This window comes from Scomber japonicus, chromosome 14 (genome assembly GCF_027409825.1).
Source record: "Scomber japonicus isolate fScoJap1 chromosome 14, fScoJap1.pri, whole genome shotgun sequence".
NCBI classification, from domain to species: domain Eukaryota; kingdom Metazoa; phylum Chordata; class Actinopteri; order Scombriformes; family Scombridae; genus Scomber; species Scomber japonicus.
In genome coordinates this window covers 20,866,706-20,890,504 of record NC_070591.1, presented here as the reverse complement: position 1 = coordinate 20,890,504, position 23,799 = coordinate 20,866,706, and the positions used below count along the sequence as shown (strand labels likewise).

The window sequence follows — 23,799 nt, the reverse complement described above, 5'->3', positions numbered from 1 at the left end:
CTGTGCCTCCCAGGCAAGGTGTCCATTTAATGTTGGCAAAGCAGCAGGTTGAACGGTGAGAATTGATTTGAGTTTGGCTGAGCTGTGAAGTTGAGAGGTGCATTATGCAAGATGAACCTGATCCTCTCCTCCCCGTAAGGCTGTCGATGGGAGGTGTTGACCTGTTTATTGATGACTGGACTCACTTTTTTTTTTCTTTTTTCATTTTGCTTGACTAAGCACAGGTTCCCCTCCACTGTGTCGATGTGTGAGGTGTGGCTGGTCATTGATCGATGCAAAACCTGTCTTCGAAAAACAGTCAGTGTATTTGTGCTGCTGCTCTCTGCGCTTCACAGAATGCCGACGCAATGCAGCGAGTGGACCACAGACCTGGGACCTATGGACATCACCACACTCATGCAAGGTAGACCTCTACTCTTCTTAATATGTGTAGAGTGTAGGTTTATCTAGGGACAGAAAAAAATATAACACACTCTAAATAAACTTTTGTCTTCAGATGAGCTAAACTGACTTATTTAATTGCCATGTCAGTATTAGTCAGTGTCAAGGGGGGGGGGGGGGGGGGGTTCCCATGCTACAAATATAACAACATTTGAATACTATGACAGTCATGAGTTTTTAAACATGAGACAGTATGAAAATCTGACTAAGTGTACTGTTATTGTTGCACATTTCACCCTTCTGAACACATGAGATGATGAAAGTCGCCTGATTTAATTTTCCAAGTAGATATAATCACAACCAGTGCACATGATTACCCCTACTATTACTGGAAGCACTGCTCTGATTGGATGCAATTAACTATATCCCAGTAATTGTCTTTGATTCTGTGGGACTGAACAGTAACAATATTTCTGCTGTTTCATCTCTACCATCCACTTCTCCGTGCACCCTGGGCTTCTTAAACTGATAGGATTGTGTTTTCAGTACTCTTGTGATGCCCTGCATGATAACAAGAAATAGCACATAAAGTAAAAGTGACAACAACAATAGAAACACCAGGAAAATAACTTTTCTGGCTTTCTCTCTAAACCATAAATGAAATGTGGGATTTAGCAGTTAAAGAAAGAGTCTGAAAATTGATTTCCTTTAAAAAATGTTCCAAAATTTAGAGGAGGATAAATGAAAGTGATTTCACAAGAGATAAGCAGGGGTGTCACTGGTTTACAGATGGTGATATCATCGTTTAAGACAATTATTTGATGTCCGCCCCACATTACCAAGCCATTTCACGCTTGATAGATTTCTTTAATAAAAACCTCACCATCCAGAACACACGATACTGTTCTGAGCCACAAATATTTTCACACTTCAGAGTAATGTTATGCATGTGTTTTGTTTTTTTATCCTGAGCCACTGAGACTTGCCGCCTGTCTGAAAATGACAGATAAAAGGGGAAGGGAGAAAGCTCATTTGTAAAATTTGACTGGAGCTGATTTCTGCATGTTTTGTAGATTAGTGGTTGGACTTTTTGAGTCACAGAGCCTCAGAGAAATAAGTTTTCACATCAGCTGCAATGACAGAGCTGAGTCAGGTGAGGTGCAGGGATCCTTGTGGTGCTCCAGAGGGAAATCCAAATCAGCTTTAACTTTAATTTCACCATTGGAAGGTTAAATGTTTATTTCTGGATGGCCTTGTATAAGAAGATACATGATAAGGCTCTGGTGTGTTATTTCAGATATCTGAGCTCAAGGTAATTTTCTTTTCTGTATCTCTGACTCAGAGTCCCCAACAATGATCATTGCAATGAATCCGCTAGATGGAGCTGTTGCAGTGCCTCCAGCAACCAGCAGCAGCCAAAGCAGCGCGCATCCTTTAATGTTGAAACAGTCTGTATTGAAGCCAGCCACTTCAGCATATGTTTGTAAGGGTGAGAAGGAGCGGCACGATGCTACTTATCTCAGTCAACCCGGATGAGGATTTAGATGTACAGTAGCTGCTTCGCTTAGTGGCCTTAAGGATGTACGGGGATGGAGAGGGCACTGTGTGGGACCGGGTCGCACGGCCCCACCGGGATTGTATGTGCTACCTTGGACCTCCTACTACTTTGATGCCCATGTAAGATATTTAAACTTTTTTTAAAAAAAATGCATTGCAGCCCGAACGACAGATTGTAAACACCTGTTGCGCACTGCATTTTGCAGGAGCATCGATTGAGTAAATTGACTTTAATGGGCAGGGATGCTGTGAATACAAATTAACTCGATTTTTTTTGGTTCTAATTGATTTAATTGACGTTAAAAATTTAACTGAGGGATATTGCCTTATAGTAGTTTATGCACTTCTGTACAAACATATAGACAACGATATGGCAGCACAGGGTAATATTGTACACCCCGATTTGTCTCAGTGCTTCAGTAAATCATGCTCTGCTTTCAGATGTTGATGCTTTCATAACGCCTGTAAGGTTTTGTCAGGTAACCTACTTTTACGCTTTATTGGTGCAATATTCAAGGAATCTTTTTGTATTGTTTTACCTCACCTGCTGCAAGCAAAGAGAAAAGTTGCCCATATATCTCCTCTCCTCTGCTCAGCATGACCAAAATGATATCTGATAGGCTGTAGGGTATGAGCAGTCTGGGCGCAGTTTTGTGCTCCATTGCCTACACAGGAAGCCCGGAGCTGTCACAAGTGTTTCCTCTCCATCTCTACAAATCATTTATGATCGATTCATTAGTTTCAAATTCCTATAAGCCTATAATATGAGTTGCACAGTACATAGTAGGCCTATACAACAATTGCAAGACCAGTCACTTTCGTTTAATGTCTTTCTTAGTGTTGTTCAGCGGGCGCTAGGCCAGTGAAGGATGATGAGAGGCGCTGCAGGGGCCCTTAACGCTGGTCTCTGTGGAACATGAAACACTGACTTCCCTATTTTAGCCAAGGAGAGCTCTTCTATCACCAAGTCATATTCATACTTTATAGGTCCATTTGCCCAGAGCTCTCACTTTGTCTTGTACCACCGCCAACCCTTGTTCTCTCTTCCCAGCGGGATGCGCAAGTCGCCCGACGTGAGCCCCAGAAGGCTTTCGGACATCAGCCCTCAGCTCAGACAGCTCAAGTACCTGGTGGTGGACGAGGCCATCAAAGAGGACCTCAAGTCTTCCCGCTCAGTTGAGGATATCAACAGCGCGTCCATAGAGGAGCGAATATTGCGGATCACCGGCTATTATGGATATCAGCCTTGGAGTGCGAGCTACAAGAGTGAGTCCAGCAATGTTGCTGCAGTTTACATGCACGGGGTTGTTAACTTCTGGCACTGTAGAACATAAAGTGTTATAGTAGGTCTGTAGGTGCACTGATGGCTCATGCAACCAGGATTTGGAACATAATAATGGCAATATACAGAAAAGTGTATAAATCTGCACTAATTGCAGGTTTCACAATGTTACAGTGAGAGTCCATATAGGATAATGGAAATCTCCCTGTTCCATTCTTTTGCCAATACAAGGCATTTAAGGGCCCCATGATGTGTCTCCTCTGAATCCCAGTACTCAACTTCTTTGCATCTATCTTTGAATCCTTACATTGACTTAAGTTTAAAAGCATTCAGGGGTTAGAGATCGCTCTCAGATGAGAAAATAATGATGTACACATAATCATTGTTTTTGTTATTGTTTTCACTGAACTGAAATCTTATCTCTCCCTTGACTCTGAGAATTAGATTGCTAAAGCATCATTGTTGCTTCTGGTTGCCGCAGCTAATGTTTGCTTCAGTGGAGCTTGTGGAGCTTGGAGTCACACAGTGGAAATGTTGCTTGGAGCAGTTGATTCTTTGAAGAAGAAAAGAAATGCTGTCTATGCAGCTTTTATTTTACTCTCTCTCATTGTCTTTATCTGCATCACTTCAGTAGATTTGCATCATTTTTCATGCAAACCAATAAATGCCTGAGCTGTAACTGCTACTGATGCAGGCTGGATGCTATATGATGGATACACAGTCCTGCTTCACTTGCTCTGTGGCTATAGTTTTCTGAGGTGGTGTGAGCACAAACCACAACCAACTGTCAATCTTTCATTCATTTGTTTGTCATTGCTGCACTGATGGGAATACATTCAGAATGATTGTGCTCCTCGATGACCTTTAGCTGCAGGCTGGTGGCAAATTTAGTAAATTTCATAAGAGAGACTGCAATATTAAATAGCTGCCAGGCTACTTTAAAATTCATAGGCATATACCTTCTAACCTCTGAACACTGCAGACTTCACAGGGTAGCTGCTGCTCACATTTTAATTTGTCTTTACTATATGATCAGTAGAGAAGAAAGTCTTCTCTACTGATCATATAGAAGGGGTGCTATAGCCCAGAAGGAGCAGATTATTCTACTTTAAGCCTGGTGACCATGATTCAATAATATATATATTTTTTACTAAATTTAAATTTGATTAGATATAAGCATATGACACTTTATTCTGTCTTCTCTGGGGCCATCTGGGGGCCAAAGCGATGGTAGTCAAATATACTTATCACTGTTGTATACATATTTTGATTTAGGTCTTTTGATAGTCATTGGTACTTTTCATATTCTAATATACTGATCTGTTCAAGAGGGGCATATTAAGAAGTTGTGTTGGACTTCAAGCATCCAGTTTGTTGTTGATCACTAATACCACTGAAATACTAAATGGATGGACGAATTTATGAGATTTAGTTTTATTCATGCAAGCGTTAATCATATGTTTAACCATCTAGTGTGTTGATTTGATTAATCTGCCTTAATCCCAGCCTAGAGCCATTGCTGTTTATCTGCAGGTAATTTACACTTGCTTCCAAAAACTGTGTTTCTGAATGATTCAAGCAATTCATTATCTGTGTAGCTGTTGTTTTCCATTTAAACACCAAATCATAATGGCTGTTATGGAACAGACCTACAGTAATAGCGAGTATTGCTTGATAGAGTGGGTCTGTTTTCATTAAACTGAATTACACAAGTGTCCATTCTCTCAAAAGCACAGACACTTCATCTTTAATGGGGAAAATTGTTTTTATCTAATTCCAAAACACTTACTCATAACAGCCACTACTTATTTATGTAGTGTAGTCTTTCCTCTTGAATGCTACTTTATGTTGTCATATTGCCAATAAAATGTTTCACGATGAGTTGCACTGTTGTATTAGACACTTCTCTGTGTGCATGGCCATCAGGGGTACATGTCACTTCTCAATTAATTGATGCTGCATTTTGCCTTTCAGGTAATGTTTGCGCGTTTGTTCAGCTTGCTTCCGTTTCAAACAAACCAAACCCAAAGCAAAATGAAAATATGCCAGATCAGTTCACCGTGGCCCACCTAGTTGCAGCTGTGCTTTGTAGAGACTGGAGTCTCACTCGTCACACGTTGCACACAATTGCGTGCCATGTGTTGAACAAAAGCAGCCCACAGTTCTCTCTAACACACACAACCTGACTACTCAGGATTCACTGGCAACTTGGTAGAAAGAAATGGCTGTAATGGCTGGAGAGTGAAGGGTTGATGCTGAAGGCAACCAATTTCAAGAGAGGTGGGAGGCAGAGTACTTCTCAGTAGAGACTGTTTGTTTCATTTACCACCAACCTCTCCAGATTGGCGCATATGCTCTTTTACACAGGAGTAAGCAGAGTGAGAGTGAGAGTAAAGCTAGTTGTCAGCCATGACTGTGGCTTAATGGCTCATCTCAATATCCTGAATATGAAACTGCAGAAATCAAAAATGTGCAGGATGTTGTAGAAGCCACCCAAGCATAACTGCATGTGTAAAAGTACCAAACACAACATGAAAACCCTGCTAGAGTGAGTAACTTTCAAATAAGTGGAGTGCATGCAAACTCAAAGCAGAATTAAGTTTCACATGGCATTTAAATGCTCTCTTTCCTCTCTCCTGTGTCTGTGGCAGTAAATCGATTAAGACAGAAATACAGCCACAATGCCAGTTATCTATTTCTTCTCTGTGAGGGAAAAACTGTTGATGTCTGTATCAAAGAAAAGGTCACCGGTTACTGGGGAAAGGTCACTGGAGAAAAATGCACTGGGTTTACTGATTGAGAATCCGAATTTCATTCTCTTGAGTATGCAAAGGCACAGCTTCTTAAACTGATTAGAATTTTACCCAAAAAGAAATTTAATTTGATGTCACTGCTGGGGGTTAACTAATACAGATATGACGGACCTCTTTCCTCTTGCAGTTAAAAGTAGAAATCTGTTTCAAATGGAATGTCAAGAATGTCATCAGCAGATTGAGCCTCTTTAAATCAGCTGTAATTAAATGTCTAGGCATTCACTTGATCTTGGCAATAAGCAGGGACAATTTAAACATACTTACAGGGTTTTCCACACCTGAAACAGTTTTCCAAAAAGTGAAGTAATGTCCATGCTTATAGTTGCTCTTATGGAAGACAACATAACATCAGGCCAGCTAGTTGCCTTATGCACTATTATTGTTTATCTTAATGATTGAAGATGTGTTCTAGTCATGAGTTAATTCCATAATTGAGTTTAGGCTGAGAAGCTTGTTTTCCTTCTGATCCTCATAGAAATAAATGCTGTTTTCTAAGATTAGGCCTTTTTTTGTGAAATTCTCCCTTTAGGTTAGTCCAGTTCCACTGAGAAGTGAAACATTTGTCAGACAAAGAGACTTTGTTCTTTTTCCTAATTTACTCACACTATCTATCACAAATGTAGCGTCCCCTCTGGTGCAAATTTAGAGCTTCACGAGGCATGAAATGAGGTTGGAGTCTATTTTGAGCTCAGGGTTTGGCCATGGTGAGACGCACAGTGGAGCAGGTTAGAGATAGCCCATGTACCCGATTTTCACATTCACTGCTGGAAGTAACACAGCTGGAAGGGATGGGCAAAGTATGGTTGACTGTGGCTGATGACTAAAATGATTCCTTTAAACTCAGCTGGAGTGGGATAGAAAGAAGGGAACAGTAATGTCACTTGCTCAGTTCAAAAACTCCAAAAAATCCAGCTTGCATAGAAGGTTGGTTACAAACTCCTTAAAGTTCAATAGTTTCCTCCATTTCACACCTGCATAATTAAAGATGCAGAGACCATAGTTTTTCTATTGACCATATATTCTCAACAGACCACAGTGAAATGCAGCCACAAGATGCAATGTAACTGAGAGGAAAAACTGACCTTTTCCCCCAATGGATTGACTGTTGCTCTCTTATAAACCACAATAGAGTGCAACATGGTCGAGCATGTTGTCTGAAGATTGTGGAAATTCACCCTGGGACATGTTTTAAATTACTGGCTGAAATAGAAGAAATATAGTGTGTAAATGAGTGTAAGTGGGCAAAATGTTCCTTAAATTTTGTAGTCTTGACATTATTTAATTGATGATGTGAAAATGATGCTATATATGAGAGCAATGGCTTTTCAGTTGTTTGTCATAGCCACACCCATGAAGTAAGTAGGTAACTTAACTTTTTTTTCTTTTTTTCCTGCTGTTTGACACTGAATTATCACATTGTGTATTAGATTTAAAGAGAAACCTCTACAACATTCATCAACTACATCCATATCTGTAGCCTACAGGCACAGGTCTTGTCATAGACCATATCATATACATAAATAAACAGAGTCAATATTATGTCTACACAAAAATTTTTTCCCATGCTCGCATGCATAGTAATTCAGAGGAAGACAAAAACAAAAAGTGGTTAAGGAAATGGAGACAGCAACAGTACATTATTACAATAAATAATTTAATTTATTTATTAATCTGTCTTTATGCATGCATTTTTAAATACTGCTACATGTTTAAATGATATGCATAACATACAATATACTAAAAAAATCAGTACCCAAAGGACTTGAACATCATGGTGTATTTAATATTTAATGTAAATGGGTTATATGACAGCGGGACACATATTTATGAGTTTTGGGTATATACCAAATTCATATAGTACTCATGCCAATATCTGACATGATGGCAGAATGGGATTATTCAGACATGCAGTTCTTTTTCACTTGTGCGTTTATGTATCAATAACTATGGTCTGTCTGAACCCATCGCCATAGGAGCTGAGGCACTGCCTCTACAGCAGAGCTACCGAGCAGAAAATTATCCTGCTTCAGCTTGCAGTCTCAGTCGACCAAAATGAAAATCAGCAGCGAGAAGAACAAGCATAGAATTCAGTGCAAAAGACATTTCTGATGATATTTTGTGAGCTTAGTTCGATTTAAAACAAAGTAACTACAGACTCAGTGGGGCACAAACCATGTTGCCGCCCTTCTGTATAAATTTAACAGGAAAATAGTTTCAATTTCTGTATCATTAAACCACAGTCAAAAATGTATTTAAAACTTATTATTTCCTGTGTTTCATAAACTTTTTGAGCTAAGTAGTTTCATGCTTTGTCTTATAATGGTTTAGTCAAGGCTTCTCTGAACAAGTGTATTTTAGGCTTTTTTGTTGCCACCTCCAGTACAGTAGAAGCAGTTTCTGTTGCGTAACATCACATCTATAATTGAGGGGGATGCATAGATCATCATCACACACCTGCTACAGATGTCCCGCCCAGTGCAGAAGTGTGCCCAGTGGACTGGAGGAACAGCACATCAGCCGTATGCCTGAAAAAGAAAAACCCCTGTCTTGTTTCTTTTAGCTGCTTGTCTTTGCTGTCAGTGTCATCCAAAGTGATGGAGACTACCAAGGATAGAGGAGGGTGCCTGAAGAAGAGCAAATGAGACAGTTGGTTCACAGGGCTTGTAACATTATTGTAGAGCTGAATGTTTCTCAGAGGAACCTTTCGGTAGGGACATGTTCCTTGATGGAAAGCAGAGTGGTAGCATCTTTATACAGTAAGTTGCATAATAGTTGCAACAACAAGCTAAGTTGCCTCAGCCTGCCATTGTTGGTGTTTCTCAGAATTAATTCTGAAGACAGTAGTAGTAACTGAATTACAGCTGTAGTACTTTGTCCTCAGCGCTCACTCTTCCTTGAAATTGAAATCCTGCCAGTTTAATGCCAAATCCTGTCCTGCTGTCATCCCTCTCTCCTCCTCGCTCCTTTTATCTGCTGTTAATTAGAAGTTGTGAAGTGATGATTCCTACCTCTGCGTAATTAATCCTGGGTCTGCTGTGACCATACAAAGCACATCATTGTCTGTGTTAGCCACAGAGGAGCAGTACTCAGGAACTGAAAGCGCAAAGTGTAAATTGGCTTATGCAAGTAATTAGGAGGCTTATGTGGACATCTTGATGGGAGAGGATAATCATGGACAGCACCTAGCAGCACAGGTACACACAAATTCAATCTCTCCCCAACTGTGATCAAGTAGTGTGAATCTGTAGGCCAGTTATAAAGATATCATGTTGTGTCCATTACGCAGTTAGAGCAGACATCGTTATTACAACAGAGAAAAACACCCACATTTGTTCCAAGTGTCAAGACTGAAAATGTGAAAAGAGTAAAAAAAGAAAAGAAAAAGAAAACAGAAATAAAAATCATCTCAGTATTAAGAGATTAACTTCGTCATTCAGACACAGGGCAAGTGCACAGCAGAACAAAATTATACGCCTGGCTCAAGAATGAAAAAAAAAGAGTGAAAAACTGACAAAAGTTAAAAATAATACATTAATTATATAAATATACGGCACAATTATGGGTATATGGCACACAATGAATAAAATTGCACTTCACAGGATGAAAGCAGTTCCCGGCACAGTTTGCATGCAAGAGTGATGCATATGTTTGTTTGTTTGTGTGTGTGTGTGTGTGCGTGTGTGTGTTCTCACTGCACTTCTCGTCTCTAATTGGACGAGAAGTGTGTGTGTGTGCGTGTGTGTGTGCGTGTGCGTGTGCGTGTGCGTGTGTGTGTGTGTGTGTGTGTCTGCAAGTCCTTCACTGTGACTGTATGCCAGAAGGGCAAACAGGCCATGATGGGGATGAGTGGGGTCCTCAGTAATGTTGGTGGCCTTGGTCAGTTGGTGTAATACGTCCTGAATGAATGAGAATGAAGTCACAATGATTTTCCCAGCTGTGCTCATCATGATTTTCAGGGAACCTCCAGTCTCCATACCAGAATGAGATGCAGCTGGTTTGTACTCTTTCTACAGAGTCTCTTTAAAATGTGGCAAGGATGGGAAGGGGGAGGTGGGCTCTCCTCACCTGTCACAGGAAGTGCAAGTGCTGCTGGGCTGTCATGGCTAGAGATGAGGTGTTTAGGTTCCAAGTCAGATTGTCCATGACATGCAGTGTTATATCCATTTACCTCTTCTCCTATTTGCTAGAAAATGTCCTTCTCCATTTCAAATTTTCTTAAACCTTCAGATAAAAAGCGTACTTTTCCTTTTTCTGCATATCCCATCACCATTACATTATGCTCCTGCAGTTATTTATTCCCGAGGCATTATGCAGGATACGTGTCAACCCTGGTCCATGACCGACAGCTGACCTTTTTGCTGCATGTGAGCACCAGATGCTACAGAGCCCAACACTAATCCACAGGCGTTAGTCACACTGTTTCTTTTTCTGATGATTCCAATTAGAGACGAGAAGTGCAGTGAGAAAACACAAGTGAGTCGATTGGCACACCATTTGTTGTGTAGTCTGCTAATGATTTTTCTTTTCTATCTGAGTACAGTTATACCTAATTTACTTTACTACATTTTTATCTTTGGGTCAAAAAAGGATAGCACGTCGTGAGAAACCCAGCTCATTGTTTTGATTTTACGACCTCAACTTAACTCTTTTGATTCACTCTCACCGTTCTCATTCATTTACCACTGGAACCTAGCACCAAACAGCAAAGAGCAAACAGGCAAAGTTAGCAAATAGCTGTTCAACGTAACCCAATCATTTCCCACAGGAGTGTGTCGATCCAAGTGCAGCTAAGTTATCATTGGACTTGTATTCATCAGTGTTGTTGCATGTTTGCTGTAGGGAACAGCTCTCTAAAACATTTGTCATAACATTTTTACTAGGGTATAAAATGTCAATACTGGTATAACCCAACTGCCCTCCCAAAAGAAGGAAAATCAATTAATGGTGCTTTAAGATTTATTGGATGCTACTGACTGTTCCACTACTGAACACAGTATATTAACACAATAAGTTATGTGGTATATTGTTATTATGATGGAATTTTGTAGTAAACAGTTTCTTGTACATCTTTGCAAGAATCTCTCCGATTGATTTTCTCAAACAACACATATACATGCATCAAATACTGTAAAGGCTAATATAGTTGATAAATTACAACATGGGTGAATAGGAGGGCAGGAATGGTTTAACTGCTAAAAAACATTGCAGAACATGAAAATAGACAGACGTTATTATAAAACCCACCAAAAAATATATTTGACAGCAAGAGAGCAGTTGGTGATTCTCTTTGGTAGAGAGTTTGACAACATAAATGTGACTATTAATTTGAATAGCACATGAAACAACAAACCGTGTAGGGGTACATGTATGACTGCTGCATTAAATATCACCCTCATAGCAAATCATCATACAGTCCTTCAGATTTATCAGTAGTGACAAACATCAGTCAGTTGTCCACCTTCAAATCAGACAGTAAATATAATGTAAACAGTGAGTAAACACATTGTGTACAGTCAGCCTTGTCCAGGGTCAGCACTAATTTCACCAGCATTAGTGATTCATATTTTCCAGAAGCTGACAGTAAATGGATGGTGACTAATTCTTGGCTGATACATGTTTGTTTTAAACCTGATACTTTGCCCCGTTGGATAAATGGTGACGAGAAACAATTTCACAACATGTTCCAGAGGGAAGAGGGGTGCATTAAAAAAAACATGGCTGTTTGACCTCAAGTTATATTGATGCTTAAATGTATGTAGGTAAAAAATATAATTATGCTTGATTGTACACATGCTGCAGATTTCTGTTCAGTTGTCCCTGATAGATTATTGTCTGCTTGCCTCAGTGTAAAACCTGGCAAATCACTATTAAAAAGCAGTTACATTCAGTAGATTCATAACTATAAAGACTCCTGTATATGCAGTAAATACAGTCATTCTTTAATATATGTTATGATTATTACGTTATTTTGTACCAAATTACAATATGTTCACATTTTTGGCTCTAACACATAGATTGCAGTCTGGTGTGATAGCTGGTTCAACGAATAAAGTGATATTCAAAACTACTTGAAACAATTAGACCACTGACCCTACCGACAGTTACTGCTGTGTTGCACCACACAGCATCACTTTATACCAAGGAGCATTGCATGCTAGCATTACATACGGTCCAGATACAAGACTTTGCTGGTAGCAAGGATGGAGAAAGCCACAGTCACAAACAGTTTACTCTTCAACAGCTCTCCATGATCTACAACTGGTTGCTTTTTTCAGGGCTCTCAAGTGTTTGAGTCTGATCCTTTATGTAGGCTATAGGCTACAAATGATGATGAACATAAAAACATTAGAGTTGCAAATGTAGTTTGACTCTCTACTAGGATCCTCTTTGAAGATGTTCTATTATTATCCTCTCTTCTTCCCTACACTGTCATGCGACATCTGCTCATGCCAGCTACAGTATCCTGCTATTTCTCATACTGTTTGTCTGTTTCCATTTGTCTGACTGCCATTTCCGATATATTGGATGTGTGACTGAATTTTTTCAACAGGCTGAGAGTGGTGACTCCATTGATCAATCCATCTGGTACTTTTTAGCTTAAATCTATTCCAGTCCCATCCTCTCTGTCCTTGTTTGCCTCTACTATTTGGTTTAGTCACTTAAGGTAAAAGCAGGTGGGGATGTGGATAAGAGAAACTTGTTCTTCCTTCACTGCAGTACAAATTGAGCAGGCTCAGCATGTGGCACTTGAGATTAATTTGGAAAAGGCTTCTGTTATCTAAGACCAGAAACAAACAAACAAAAGCAGCCATGCATAGCATATGTAAAATAGATCTGTTAAACAGCCTCTTTTCTGGTTGTTTAGTTAAAAGCCAATATATACTGTTATGGAGTTATTTTGGAAATGGTTGCAGACTTGAGCTTGCGTTTCAGCCCACAGTGTAATATGGTGCTTTAGGTATATTGCTTCACACTATGGTTGAGAGAAGCACATTTTCAAGAATGTTCTGGCATTGATATATAGATGCAGTGCTGATGCCATGGAGTCATGGCCTTGCAGAGACCTTTAGAGATGCAGGTTCTTCACATGGAACAAGAACACTGTACACATCATTTATAGCATAACCTGTTGAATTATATTAACCTATATTCAAACAGAAAGTAACATAAAATCTTAGAACAAACTGCATCAAACTACATCATTGTCCCCCAACCAGATGAAATGGGAAGGGTAGGCTATGATTTGCTTTCTATGTGTGTCCTATTGATAATATGAGAACAAAGTTGATTGTGATTATTTCCCACTGTATTTCTTCTGATATACATACAGTCCTTTTCTGCTACTTCTACCTTTCATCAGCATATCTTCAAGGTTTTTCTCACTGGCATTGTATTAACATAGTTACTGGAGTCAACTACCTTTTAATAGCTTAATAAAACATCTTGAGCTTTGACTTTTATCAGTGGGGATGCCCTTTAGTTTACATTTGGATAACAAATTGTGCCTTTAAAAATATTTTCCATTAATTTTTCTAGATACAGGTGTAATTTCCTTATAGGTTTCCTGCTTTGAATTGGTTCATGTCGTTCTCGTTCCTCTTTAAACTTTAAATGGAAATGTATTTAAATCTAATACATTTCTTTAAATCTTGAATCAAATAAATGTATTAGATTTTCTCTCTTTTTTTACATTCTCTGTGTTTCTTTCAATAGCATTACATGCTGCATTTTTTCTCTTTTCCATCTCCTCACTCCTAATTCCTTCACTCACTTTAAAAATTAAAAAAGTTGTTTTTAAAAATTTGACAGATCATGAAGCAGAATTTTAACTTGTATGGTATAATTACAGTAATTGTGGGCAAACCACACACAGTGGGAGTGGATCAGCAGTCATGCTATCCAAATTATCAAGCTACATTAACATTACTGCAATGTAATGTAATGTAATGTGAGTTTTTGCTTCTTATTTAGTTGTATTTTTATACAGATTATTTGATGCAGTACATGTTAATGTCATATTTCATCCTCTGAACTCTGATTCATTCATCCGTCTCATGACAGCAGTTCCAGTTTGCCTGCTAGCTTTAGCACAGAGGTTTTGTTTGTTTTAGCACCAGTGTAGCAGGAGTGGGCAGTGGTTGTTAGTTGCTCCATGTTAACAGTAACAGTTGCTTCAGTGTCTCATATGGGGTTGCAACATCCAAATGGAAAACAAAACAAGCGTTCCTTGAAGTGACAACCGAAACTGGACATCAAGGGGCAAAGGGGCAAGTGCTTGGGCACCCTCACCCTCCCTTCCCCTACACATGGCTGATCAGGGTTTATAAGGGAGGAGGGATGGAGGCGATGATGGTGCAGCCTAGGGCAAAGTGGGGGAAGTGAACAGTACAGTTATGCCCCCAAGGCACAGCCTGGTGGTACCAGGGGAGGATCAGATTATGTTCTGTAACTGAGTTTCCACGCTGTCGTTTTGTCCATCACTCTTCATTGTGAAGCATCTTCATGTTGAAGTCACTTACTGCTGATCAAGCAATGTGATTTATGATATGATAGATTGACACATAGGTTACTGTACATGTGTATATAAGAGTTTCCTCCTGGTCTAAACTCTCTGTCAGAGAATTAGGATGTTGCTCTGAAGAACAACAACAAAGACAACCAACTGGATGAATCTATTTCTAGATTATAAAGCCTGCTATACTGTCTCTGTAGTCTGTGTAGGCTGTGATAGACTAGTTAATTGCTGTGTCTGCACTGAAAAAATATCTTTGGTAAATGTTGGACAGCTGGTCTGTTTTTTTCTAAACTTGTTCAAAGGGGTATATTCCCACTGAACACTGCATGCTCTCAAATTTGAATCATGTTTGTAAGTTATCATTTGGTTTCATAAGCTGGTTAGAGAGAAATTTAATTAATGTGAATGGGGATTTGGAAAACAGCTCACTGCAGATAGGTGTCAACAGTTCAAATTGCTGGAAATGTGGAATTTAACTGAAATACATATTAAGACATCAAAAACACATTTCGAAGTAGTGCATTGTTGCCTAGCTAAGTTTCTAAATAGCTCATTCCATCTCATAGATTGTTGGTGTGCTTGCAGGAGTATCACTAATGACAGCGAGAATGTAAGCAGTTGATTTCCCTTGTAATGCAAAAGCCATGAGCAAGCGCATCCGACCATCTCTCTGGTTCCTCACTGCATGGGGAGTTTCATAAATAGTGAACAATGGCACTGTGTAAGCATGGAAAACTCCCCAGCTGACAAGTTTTCACAAGTCCTGTGACCGTCTCAGATCTTAAGTGCTTTAAAGTCTCTATGCAGTACATTACAAACTGTTCAAGATGACGAGCAGAACATGACTTAAAATATATTTTGTGTTTGCACTCTCATATTGTTTCTCAAAGCATAACAACTATCAAGAAGACAGTGAGTGAGATTTAGTTTGCTTTTGAAAATGCGAACACGGGAGAAACGGTGCATTTTAGGTTTTTATGTTGTTTTTTTAAACTACAGTAGAGTTGTTGTTATCAGTTATCATATTTTAGTATAATCACATCCAGATCTGATCATCAACCCTGTTGTCACAATTGGAAATAATCAATGCATGTACAGTGATATAGCTACATAATAATGTGTATTAGTAACAAACAAAACAAAAAAAAAACTATAGTTGTAACTAAACTACTATTTTTATTTATTTATTGATTAATCAGCTGGTTATTTCATAATGAACCAATTACTAACTGTTAGATTCTAGAAAAAAGTCCAAAGGACATTTCATTTACAGTTTGAAATGCTAATTAATTCTATCAATCAACTAGTTGAGTTATCAATTAATTGTTTAAGATCTAAATTACTTAAATTATTGATTGAGATAAATATTCTATCAATCAAGTTGATCAATTTTTTATTCCAGTATCAAAAATGTATATAAATATTTGTGAATTATACTTTTATCTGTCTGTCCTATAAAAACATTGTTATATGCAGTTTTTATTTCCAGAATTATTCATTTTCAGAGATCTGAACTGAAGTGACTAAAAACGTGCAACTGCATTTTGCTCCGATTTCATGTGAAAGTTTTGGTGTCACATAGTCTTACCGTCCTGGCACAGACCCAGAATCTTTTCTGTGAGAAGCACAGTTCTATGGATGAATATGAGGATTTAATTTAAGTATTAAATCAAGAGCTCTGTGATGGGGCTGTAGTCAGTCGGTGCGAGCTGTGATAGCCAAGGGAGCGAGTCTTCCCCATGCATGTCACTATAAGTCATTATTATAACCCCCCAGCCCTCAGTACAAAGTATTCAACGTGGGTCAAGAAATCAGGCAATTAAGGGAGCTGTGGACATGGATGAGAGCCGACAGCCAAAGGGGGAGTGCAGAAGGAGCCAGGAAGGCTTGAACCTCCTCTCCCCCTCAGGGAGCTGACTGGTCCACATCCTTCAGCCCACTACATGTACAGAACAACCACTTAATCACAATGCTTATTCAAATCAAGCCAGTGCACAGGACTCCATTTGCCCAAGCACTTACTTTGTACAATCACTTCACAGGGTAAGCACAGTACTCTGAAAGGACTGTTTATGAATATTGTACTGAGCATTTACAAAGATGATCACAGTTTGCTTGTTTTTATTGCCTCAAGATTGCCAAAAATATCAAAGACCTTTAACTGTCTTTGACCCAGAAAAAACAAGGTCACTGTGACAATATTATTATTTGAAATACTCCACTCATCCATCTATTTTCCATACCACTTAACCTCTAAAGGGTCTCAGAGGAACTGGAGCCAATTTCGCCTGACATTGAGTAAGAGACTTTAAATATTACTAGAATTAATTTGTGTGTGAGGGGACAGTGTAATGTTTATCACAGGTTACTGAGTTCATTGTAGTGTCTACTGTAAATCAGACTTTTCTTCATGCACTCACTTCATCAACGCTGATTCTATTTCCTGTCCAAACAATTCAAACAAGCTCAGACACAGACAATGCACAACCCTCATATGTAGAGCACCTTGCTTCTTTTCCTCAGTGTGAATTCATGGTAATTACTGTAGAGAATGGAGCATGACTTCAGGTGACAATTGACACCCATGTTGCTTACGCCACACTTATTAAGAAGAGATGTCCCTCTAATGAGAACAGCCCTCATTGGAGTGATAAATTGCCTCATTTTTGGTGATTCTATCACCAGCTGATAAAGAAAACAGCCCCTCCATCCTCTTCAAACCTCATAACAAGCACACAAAGCATTTACAGCTTTGCAAGGGCATCAAATTCTATTTTTGTCCAACGCTTGCTGCTCACTATTTGCCTGGTTGCTCTAGCTGTTTGAGGTTGGACTGAGAAGTGGAGAGAAAGGAGAGAAAGAGTGTGAATTTTAGACTACTGACAGCACTCACACCTGCTCCTAGCCTTTTGAAGGGCCTCCAAACACCTGCTGCTGTGGTAGATGGAAAGATCGCTAGTGATCAGAAACCAGCTTGATCAGTGTTGAAAGCGACTCGGCTGGACCCGGCATCAAATCTGAGCACTTCAAAGACAAAAACCAACAGATCTAGAACTTAATGGTAATGCGATTATACAATGTCAAATTAACATCCTTTTTTCATTAGGCAATCAATGAATACCACCATCCTCCCCCCCGAGAAAGACTTTTATAATGTTATTGCTGCAACTGCCAAATGTATTTAGCTAGTTTCTTTTCCGGTGTTTGGACATATTCCCTAGCTTTGAATTATTTACCACAAAAGGCAGAGTCCTATGCCCAATTTTTGTCAGTCTGCCAGCCTCGATTATGTTCAAGTAAAATGACTCATATCATCAAATATATGCATAATTGAGGTGTACAGTCCCAGGTGTGTTATTTTACTGGTCTCATTTGTGCACAGGATGTTCACACAATTCTGTCAGCAGTCTCCATGGTACCATCAAAGATGGAGATTAGTTGAATCCCTCATTTAGGGTCCCATGTCGCTAGCAGTGAGACGGTTAGGCTGTTTTGAGTGAAAAGTGGCAACAGGTCCTCTTTTTCTTTTTCAGCAGGATACAAGGCCTGGTCTCCGCTCTGGCTGCGATAATGATCTTTTCAATGGGTTTTTTGTGATTTACAGTTGGATGGCCCGGCAGTTCAGTGAGGTTGTTTCTAAACTGAAGGATCCCATGTGTAGCCATCTTTCAGCAGCATAAACAGCAACATAACTCCTCATTTCTTCACTTACTGTTAAATTATTAATGAAACACTTTTATTAAGCAGTAACATACTAGCTTTTCAGCACTGCAGCCCAACTAGTGAGGAGAAACAGACAATGTCCTGCCTGAGGGATCAATAAAAATATTTAAAAAATGCAGGGAAGAAAAAGATGTTGAAATTCATGGATACAGATTGCTATTCGCTGGATGTAAAATAACCAGCAATGCACCACTACATAGACATTGCCTCATCCTCAGTGATGCATACATGCCTCCAGGTAGATGCCTCAGACATGCAGAGGATAGATTAGATACACATTTCAAAATTACTTCACTTTAAAGTAAGTGCATCATTTCAAACACAGTGGGTCATAGGCTACATAAGCTTTGATAACCAGTGACTGTGCAGTTTTACATGATTTGGCATCTTTTGAGCTCCTTTTGAAGCTTGTTTATCAAAGCACTTATCAATATTTTTCAGCCATAAAGCAGGTTTATTGATAATTGTCATTCAACTAGATGTTTTCATTAATTCTCATTCATTTCAGTGTTTTCCCTTAATTTAATTTGTAAAGGTGAGGTCATATGTAAAGCTAAATGTAATTTTCCATGATATGTTTCCATTTTTAAACCTGCTAGTAGAGTTGTCAGTGCCTTTTCAGGTCCATCTTTTTTTTTTTTTTAGCATTTTGTCACCTCAATATGAAGAAGGCCCTTGAAAAAAAACACAAGGAAAAAGGAAGACAGTGCTTCACAGTGTGACAGAGCACTAACAACATCCTCTGTAAGGATGAGAAAGGGAGGTGAGAGGGAGAGGTGATCACAAAGAGCCACCACTGTGTTTGTTACTATTCTTCACCTCTGTGTATGTGTGTGTATATATACTTCAATGGTTTGTTCCTCTGTGAAGTGTGTGTTAGTGTCCGTATTTTCTGTGTATGTGGGTCATTGCTTCTCCACCTTTCATTACTGCTGCCCCACTTTTTGCTCCACTGCTGGGGTGCAAATTTGATTTCTTGGTCATATTTCATCCAGACCCAGAGCAAGTGTCTTTATGGCATGTACATTTAAGTACACGTGGTCACAGTGCCCCCTGCAGGAAGAAAGGAGGCTCTGCAGTGTCAATGATATGTCATTTACAGAAGTGCGTTAAATATTGTAGATAATTAGAGACAGATAATAACCACTATTTTCCATTTTCTATTGTATCATACACTGATAGCAAAAAACAGGCAACATTAATTGTTAGTTTCACTATTTATTACATGGTGGGGTTGTATCTGTAAGGTACATGGCACTCTGACATAAGAGTTAGTCATAGAACAAAATGCACCATCCAAGAATGTAATTTCTTAGTAAAAGAAATAGTTTTATTGCTTAATGAAAAGATTATGTAATATCTTATGTTAGAACTGTAAGTCCACACTTGTCTGGCTCAGGTAATAGCCTGATATAAATGCAAGTGGCAGTGAGAAGCTTTTGGAAACGCTGCCCCATAATTACAGCAATTGAGAACAATGAACAATGTTAAGCACAGTGAGATAAGTGCTGTTTAAAGATGAGACTTTTCAGCAAAACAGCTGGGAGACCTTTTCTGTTTCAGAAGCACGGACCACTTTGAATGTTATGATAACATTCAAAGTTGTTTATGAATGCATAAAGCATAGAGGCATTGGAGCAACAGTAGACAGGTGTCAAATTAAAATCACATTTACCATGAAAGCATATATATAATAAATATGATGTTTTTCAGACTATATTGCCTGCCGAAAAAACCCTGTTAAAGATTAAATAGTAATACTGTAGATTGACAATAGAGGGAGCCAGCAGCATTTATTCTCTCTCATTTCTCATCTTGCTGTTTTCATGATGTTAAACTGTTTCGTCTAATTACCACTGCCATAAAAGTGATACTAAGTGATGTCTAAGGAAATCAAAATGAGTATATAATGATTATGGCTGCATTATTGTCTGCTGTATTTACTTTACAAAAACAGTATGCACTGTATCGTACGTAAATAATACAGTAGGTAATCTGTGTCTTTTGAAGGTGGGTCTCTGTCATATTTCTATAAGATCAGATTCACAAACTCCAATCTGCCTGCCTATGTGTCAAGTCCAATTTTGACCTTTTCTTGTTTGGTATTATTGCATCAGATACTGGTCAGAATCATTCTTGTTTTAGCATTTCTGCCATCATGTCTTTTAATACAACAACTGTACTACAAACATCTGCACATACAACTTTTACATATCACATGTTGTTGCTGTGAAGCAACCTTAATTGGAATGGAGAAATGTGCTGCCAGGGGCTGATTCCTCTAGTGGGATGTAAATTTAATGGAGACTCACTCTCCCTGATTAAGCATGAGCCACCGGGATGGAGTGTGATTATAAGGGCTATCATCAGGTATTACAACTTGGCGGTATTTAATAGATGCTGCCGGACTTTATTAGCTGTGGTTGTAATTAAGAGGAGTTCCTGCATTACTTCATTTTAAAGCAGCAGCCAGTCTGGCTCCTTCTGTCCTCCTCCTAGACAGCTCTGGGCTTTGAGTGGGTGGAGGTTATAAGCTCTGTGACCCATGAGCTCCTCTCTCAAACAAGCACCCAGTCAGACTGTTTGTTTTTTTTTGGTTTGACTGCATATGTGGAACAGCCTATTTATGTAGTCATTTTAAGTGACAATTCCCCAGTTAGATTAGATTAGATTCATTTATTGTCATTGTATAGAATACAACGAAATTCAAAACCCAAGGCAGAGAACAGAGCTCAATTAAAAAGTAATAAATAGTACTATAATATGGCGAGACTACACATACACATACATACTCAGTCATACAAAAGGGAACTCAGTCATACAAAAGTGCCAACATAGATACATTTTCACATTTCACAGTAATATTGCACAAGTTGATTTATTGCACTTTGGTGTTTGTAGACTTGTGTTCAATGTGGTGATGGCTTTGGAATGAAAGCTGTTTAAGAGTCTGGTGGTTCTGGTTTTAACTGCCTGGTTTTAACCTGGGTGGGATGGATCCTGCAGAATGTCGGTGGCTTTCTGAAGATAGCGGGAGTTGAAAATGTCTTCCAGGGTGGGTAGGTGTGTTTTTGTTATTGTTTGTGCTACTTTGATAAACCTCTGCAGGGCATTTTTATGAGCTGCAGAGGTGCTGCCATTCCACACAAGGATCCCATAAGTCAGAACACTTTCCACTGAACAGTGGTAGAAGGACAGCAGCAGGTGTTGTTGGAGGTTGAGCTTCCTGAGAGCCTTCAGGAAGTATAGTCGCTGCTGTGCTTTATTGATCAGGCAGTGAGTATTCTTTGTCCATGTAAGATCCCCAGAAAGGTATGTGCCCAGGAACTTAAAAGTTGCCACTTTCTCCACACTTAGCCCGTTTATCTCCAGTGGCTGATGATCATTTGTTTTCCTCCTGAAATCAATGATCATTTCTTTAGTTTCCTTAGTGTTCAAAACTAGGTTGTTTACTGAACACCACTCAGTCAGCCTCCAGACTTCCTCCCTGTAAGCTGTCTCATCACCTTCACTGATCAGGCCCACCACTGTTGTGTTATCTGCGAATTTAATGATGACATTGGTGTTGTGGGTGGGTGTGCAGTCATGTGTGTAAAGTGAGTAGAGGAAGGGGCTCAGGACACAACCTTGTGGGGCTCCTGTGTTGAGAGACAAAGAGGAGGAGTGGTGGGGGCCCATCCTCACAGACTGTGGCCGGTTGATTAAGAAGTCTCTTATCCACAGGCAGATGTTATGATGGAGGCCAAAGTCGCACATCTTGTGAAACAGTCTGCTTGGGAGGATCGTACTGAATGCGGACCTGTAGTCCACAAACAACAGTCGTGCATATGTTCTTGGTTTTTCCAGATGGAGCAGTACAGTGTGGAGGGCAGTGGAGATGGCATCATCTGTTGGTCGGTTAGATCTGTATGCATACTGGTGGGGATCTAGTGTGTTTGGGAGAGCAGCCTTGATGTTTTTCAGCACCAATCTCTCCAGGCACTTCATGACAATGGGTGTTAAAGCCACTGGCCGGTAGTCATTCAGGCCCGTTATTGTAGTCTGGTTTCCTCTGCTGTTCATGCTGAAAAGACAGAGAATGTAACCCCTTCCAATCTAGAGTTACAGGGTGCAGTCACTTTTAGGAGAGGCCACACTTAGTGTGTTGTTTTTTTGGGTTGCTATTTTCTCCTACCAAAGACAAACCTATGGATGTTTTTATGTTTCTGGCAAACACAGAGATTTATGTAGCATAGTTAATACTTTAAGTAATTATAGTCTGTAGTTTAGTTAGGCTTGCACTGCATCTATGAAAAGTTTAAAACTTGATGGAGCTGCCATTGATACCTTTCACATCCAGCAAATGAGCTAAGCTACTGGAGGCAAAGTTTGTACTCAGCATACATCCAGGCTGCACAGAAAGAAATACAAAAGTGAGTTTATTTAAAAACAGCAACAACAACAAGAAAAAACCCCACAAGATTTCTTTATTGCTATGTCTGTTTGGGGGATTGAAGATATACACTACCAACCACTACCAACCATTGTGGACAGAAACTTCAGCAGAAAATCAAGAATAACCCTTTGAATGTGTTAACAGCACTTTTACCATCACATGCCATGTATAATTTCATGCTCCTCTTCTCCTGAAGAGGTAATATATTACATTATTGCACCGAGGTTTCCCCCAAACAACAAGGGATTGATCTGCAACAGCTTTTTGATGGGTATATTTTATGTGGAAGTTCTCTCTTGATTACAAAAAAATTTCAGCCTATATGCTAAAAGATTCACTACTAGATTCACCAATATTCAGTCATTGCGGTTGCAGTATAAGTTACAGCTTCTTAGTATTAGGTTTCAAGTGCATATGGAAAATCCATGCAAGTGCAGGCCACCATGTACTGTAACTCTGCACACAATATGGTAAAAGTATTTTGGCAACAGTTTTCTGCTACCTCCCATGGGAACCCGCTGAGACCATTAATCCAATAAACTGCTGTTGGTTGCAGTACCTTGACAACCGCTTGCCTCCACAGATGAGCCGTGTCTGCCCTGAAGATGTATGGGGCCCATGGAGAGGGAAAGTTAATTCAACTTGACCTCTCTGGTACTTGAAACAAACTATTGGGACTTGATGCAACACTTCTCACGCACTGGGAGTTGTTATTAAGTGTGAGGGCAGCGAGATGGACTCCTCTTCAGTCTTATAATGAACCCCTCAGCTTTCATGTTTACTGCTCCGCTGCCTGTTGTCCATGACCTGACCTGGAACAGTGGAGGAAGAGATGGTACAGATAAGAAAAGCAAACCCTGAAAATCTCTCTTTAGTTTAATTAAAAGAAAACACAGGCTGAATTACCTCAACAATGAAACATTCATGTTCCCAAGATGAGGAAGCCTACTGACTTTGGTGACCAACTGAGTTTCCTCTTGATATACACTATGGATAACCAGGGAGTTTTGTGCAGACACTCCTAGTTCCCCCATGATGTTTCTTAAAGACTTCATGTTTCGTCATTGTCACTGTGATTATATGGATCTTAGCA

At 39.4% G+C, this 23,799-nt stretch overlaps 1 protein-coding gene across 1 annotated transcript in view; it reads left to right on the top strand.

Annotated features, from left to right (window-relative positions):
• The first annotated feature begins 1,960 nt into the window (after positions 1–1,960).
• Positions 1,961–23,799, top strand: part of slc35f3b (solute carrier family 35 member F3b) — a 46,586-nt gene continuing 24,747 nt past the window's right edge. Inside the window, exons 1-4 of the mRNA XM_053332997.1 lie at positions 1,961–2,058; positions 2,990–3,242; positions 10,084–10,100; positions 11,879–11,889. Of these exons, the coding sequence (XP_053188972.1) occupies positions 1,961–2,058; positions 2,990–3,242; positions 10,084–10,100; positions 11,879–11,889 (379 nt within the window). The remainder of the gene's footprint in view (positions 2,059–2,989; positions 3,243–10,083; positions 10,101–11,878; positions 11,890–23,799) is intronic.